Genomic DNA, 4,018 nt, shown 5'->3' with positions numbered 1-4,018 from the left:
GCCAGCATGACACAGAGGCAGTGGAGGCTAGCCAGCTCAGAGAGCGGAAACATTCTGGGAATTCAAAACGAAGTGGCTGGTTATGAAAGTCGCCCGCAAGTATGATGTTTCTGTTCGATAGTGAGACCGAGGCGGCAGCGCTGGAGTCAGGGCTCCGGAGTTTGGCTTCTATAACTGGGGCCTCAGAGGGAACCTGCCAATAGATGATGCAGTTAGGTGAACCAGAGGAATGGGCCATGGGGTTTGTGTGTGCCAACAAGAGAGAGAAGCAACATAGAACGGGAGAAGATTACGTGAGGTGAGGGGAATGAAGCCATTTGTTGAAAAGGAGCGACACACAAGGTGAAATATTGAACAGTACAGAGAAAGTGCCATGTAGAGTTTTTATTCTCTGCTTTTAAATACAGTTAAATAAACAGCATTTTTCATTTTGACCTCCCAACTTTGCGTGGGAAGTGGCCTCAGCATCTTTCGATTCCCATTTTGTGTGTCGGTTTACAAATGATCTCGTGAGGGTGCTTCCCGCACAGCATATCTTAGCATCCATAGAAAGTGTGTCGTAAAGAAGGAATAAAAGTTTTGTCGAGCTTTGGATTTGTCCACATGCAGAAGTAAGGTGCATGTGGCTGCAGGAAGAGACAATCTGCATCGAAGCCTCTGGAGTGTGGCGTCTATTTTTCTAGCATTTCCAAAGCCAAAAACACGAGAGCAAAAAGTGTAAAGAATGGATTAAACAGAGTGTTTATCTTTGCTCCACTGTAAGCTGCAAATAGCTTAGCATAGCTAACAGCATGTCTGGCTGAGTAGTTTACTTACTTAAATCTAATGTCCACTGAGCACATCACTAACTAATTACATTAGTTTACATTACAGTCATTTAGCAGACGTTTTTATCCAAAGCGACTTACAATTCAGAGTCTATCACAGCTACGGGAGCAATTTTTTGGGGTTAAGTGTCTTGCTCAAGGACACATCGACATGCGACTAGCGGAGCCGGAGTTCAAACCGCAGACCCTCTGATTGAAAGACGGCCTTGCTATCCACTTAGCCACAATTGCCCCTAGTTTATGGGGTTACAGGTTACTATGTTATTTTATTTAGCCAGTTTAATGGTCTGCTTCCAAAGAAGGAGTGAGAGACGCTGCTCAGTTTTGTTTCTTTTGTTTCTGTCGAGTTTGAATGAAGTGTGTTTTACTATGAGGCAATTAAGCTAGTCTCATTTCAGTGAAAGAGAGAAACTTCAATTCAGAAGGTGTACGGTTGTATTGCTGTGTATGTTTTTCTTGTCTATTTATTAGACTAAAATAGCTGAGAGAGCTTGTTGAACGTAGTGACTTTGTCACCAAGCTGAAACTAGGGGGCTCACACACACACATCGTCACGAATATAACGGCAATTCTCAGACAATTTTAACATTATTGCCAAACTAGGAATGTCACGAGAACCGATGTGTCGGTACCCGGTTGATACCGAAATTCTGAAAACGTGATGGCCCTCGTTTCTCTTCAGAGCTGCAGGTACCGTTAATACTGGCCGGGGGGCTCGAGACTTAAATCTGAAAGGACGCAGTAAAGTTGTTATCGATGCCTGTCTTTTTCCTGATAACGCCACATTTTGAACAACAAATCTGTGTTGAAATCATGGAGGAAAGCTAGTTAGCGTTAGCACCCAGTGGGCAGCACAGTCCTGCGGAGCTAACAGCTAACGTTAACGGAGGTTACATTGAGTTTCATTATGATGTGTTCAAGCTCTATTCAGTAAAACTTAGTATTAGGTGAAGCTAAATTATGAATGTGCTCAAATGTAATCTTGTAAAATGTAGTTTTTGGCAAGAAACCTGAAAAAATCCCTGGCCATCAGGGGGCGACTCCTCTGGTTGAAAAAAGAAGTCTGGTTGCATAGAAGTCTATGAGAAAATGACTCTACTTCTCACTTGATTTATTCCCTCAGTAAACATTGTAAACATGAGTTTATGGTCTCAATATCTAGTTTCAAGTCTTCTTCAATACATCATGATGTTCATTTAGTAAATTATGGTCCATTTAGAGTCAAATAGACCATAAAGCAGGGTGTGTTGTGATTGACAGGTCGCTATCAGAGTCGTATACGGCGTCTCTCCTCCACAGTCCAAATATGGTCACTTCTGTTCACTGGTTGCATTAAAACAAGATGGCGACGGCCAAAATGCTAAACTCAAGGCTTCAAAACAGCAGTCCACAAACTAATGGGTAAAGTCACGAAGACTACGTCCACTTCTTATATACACAGTGTATGATTATAACCTTTTTAACTTCCTAACACTAGCTCTACATGCTATTGTTTTGTTTTAGTTTTTTACATGTAAGCTTAGCAGTCAAACAGTGTTTTGCTGGAACGAATAAAGTCTGGTCTTACATTGTTTCTTGCAATACAAGACAAATGCTGTTTCGTTCTTGCCATGTCTTCCCCTGGCAACTTTTTGTCTGAGAAGCTGGGCTTTAGCCTCAGTCCAGCCATCATTAAAACCCCTTTCACAAGATTGTCCCTTCAAAACAAGTCAGACCAAGGGGGACAGGCTTAGCAAGTGGTCTGTTGCATTCTGGTGTTGCCTTGTGTAGTACAAATTAACTACGAAACACGTACAGCTGTTCAGCAGTAACTCGCTGTTCAGGCAGGCAGTGTGTGCCGGGGCATAAGCGCTGTGGGATGGTGCTCGGAGCGGGGGGCTGATCAAGGCTAAAGTTGACCACTCAGACACTTGGTGAAAAGCATTTGAGAGGCACTTTCCGGGATTCCAAGCAGCAGAGAGGAAAAGTACATTTGAAGAGTCCCCGTCTGGGAATCAAACCGCTGCGGCTACTTAGGAATGTGTGCGAATCTCAGATAACTGCGTGTACACGATCCTGCAATTACATGAGCTCACCTCATAGTGCTGAAAGCCAGGAGGCCGTAGAACAGGGTATGCAACAGATTGTAGGCCACATCTGGACGAAAGGCCGCCGCTCGCGCCTCTCCGCCTCCTTTCCTCTCCTCGGCTGAACCTCCTTTAGGTCTGCAAACAGAAAACAAAACAAAAAAGGGCAGCGAGACAAAAGACAGCAGTGATACATAAAACATTACAGCCAGATGGAGGGTAGGTGGGTGGAATTATTCAGATTATTCAGATTTCAGTAGCTGTTCTTCAGATTGCATTAGCCGCTTACGCACAAGCGGACACGCAGTGATGCACACCCACGAGCGTTTGTGTCTGCGGGAGTCAGCACACAGACAAACAGTGGAAAAAAAGGCCCGAGGGCAGCGGTGTCACTCCCACGATTTGGCCTCCCGCACCGAATCAGACGGACAGCGGCTCCCATTTGAATGCAAATTCAATCTGAAGCTCTTGCTTCTACGTGAGGTCGGGTAAACTGGATTAAATGAATCCCCCGAATTGGCAAACAGCCCTGTGTTCTACGAGGTTAGTATTCCAGCCCTCTAACAGGCAGAGGGCGAGTTGATATGCTAATGTCATTAGCTCAGCGCGGGCCCTCACCTTGCACCGCAGGCAAATGGAGCTGGTAGAATTTTTTTTTTCCGGAGCTCAATGCAACGCCGCCATTTCTGAATCTGCAGCATTGTCCGGCGGAGACTTGGGGCTGGTGACTACCACTGAGACTGGGATTCTGCCTCCGATTGTTAATGTTGTGTTTGAGGGAATTTGAACAAACTGCATGTTAGTTCTTATTAATTATAGATTTTTTTTTTTTTTTTTTTTTTTTTAAATCTTGTCACTCAAATTAAAATGAGGTCAAAGGGAGATGGTTGAGAAGTATTAACATAATATTATTTACATAATATTTCCCTATAATAAGTCAAATATGCATATATTTACATGCCACCTGATAATAACCCTTAATAGAGCGGAGGTTGAGAGAAAACGTGTACACCATGTGTGTTACCGTGTATCTCCTCCGACACAGAGCTGCCAAATGCCACCTTCCGTGTGATGGAAAAAAGTTGCTTCCACGTTACACCCCCCCCCCCCCCCCCCCCCCCCCCC

At 44.3% G+C, this 4,018-nt stretch overlaps 1 protein-coding gene across 1 annotated transcript in view; it reads right to left on the bottom strand.

Moving 5' to 3' along the window:
- Positions 1-2,207: 2,207 nt before the first annotated feature.
- Positions 2,208-4,018, bottom strand: part of LOC116378187 (probable C-mannosyltransferase DPY19L3) — a 3,620-nt gene continuing 1,809 nt past the window's right edge. The window contains exon 2 of the mRNA XM_031840006.1: positions 2,208-3,031. Within this exon, the coding sequence (XP_031695866.1) occupies positions 2,899-3,031 (133 nt within the window). The 3' untranslated portion in view covers positions 2,208-2,898. The remainder of the gene's footprint in view (positions 3,032-4,018) is intronic.

Source organism: Anarrhichthys ocellatus, unplaced genomic scaffold (assembly GCF_004355925.1).
Source record: "Anarrhichthys ocellatus isolate YVR2014 unplaced genomic scaffold, GSC_Weel_1.0 scaffold2176, whole genome shotgun sequence".
In the NCBI taxonomy this organism is placed as follows: domain Eukaryota; kingdom Metazoa; phylum Chordata; class Actinopteri; order Perciformes; family Anarhichadidae; genus Anarrhichthys; species Anarrhichthys ocellatus.
Note: the sequence above shows the minus strand (reverse complement) of the source record. Positions and strands in the feature narration are given on the sequence as shown.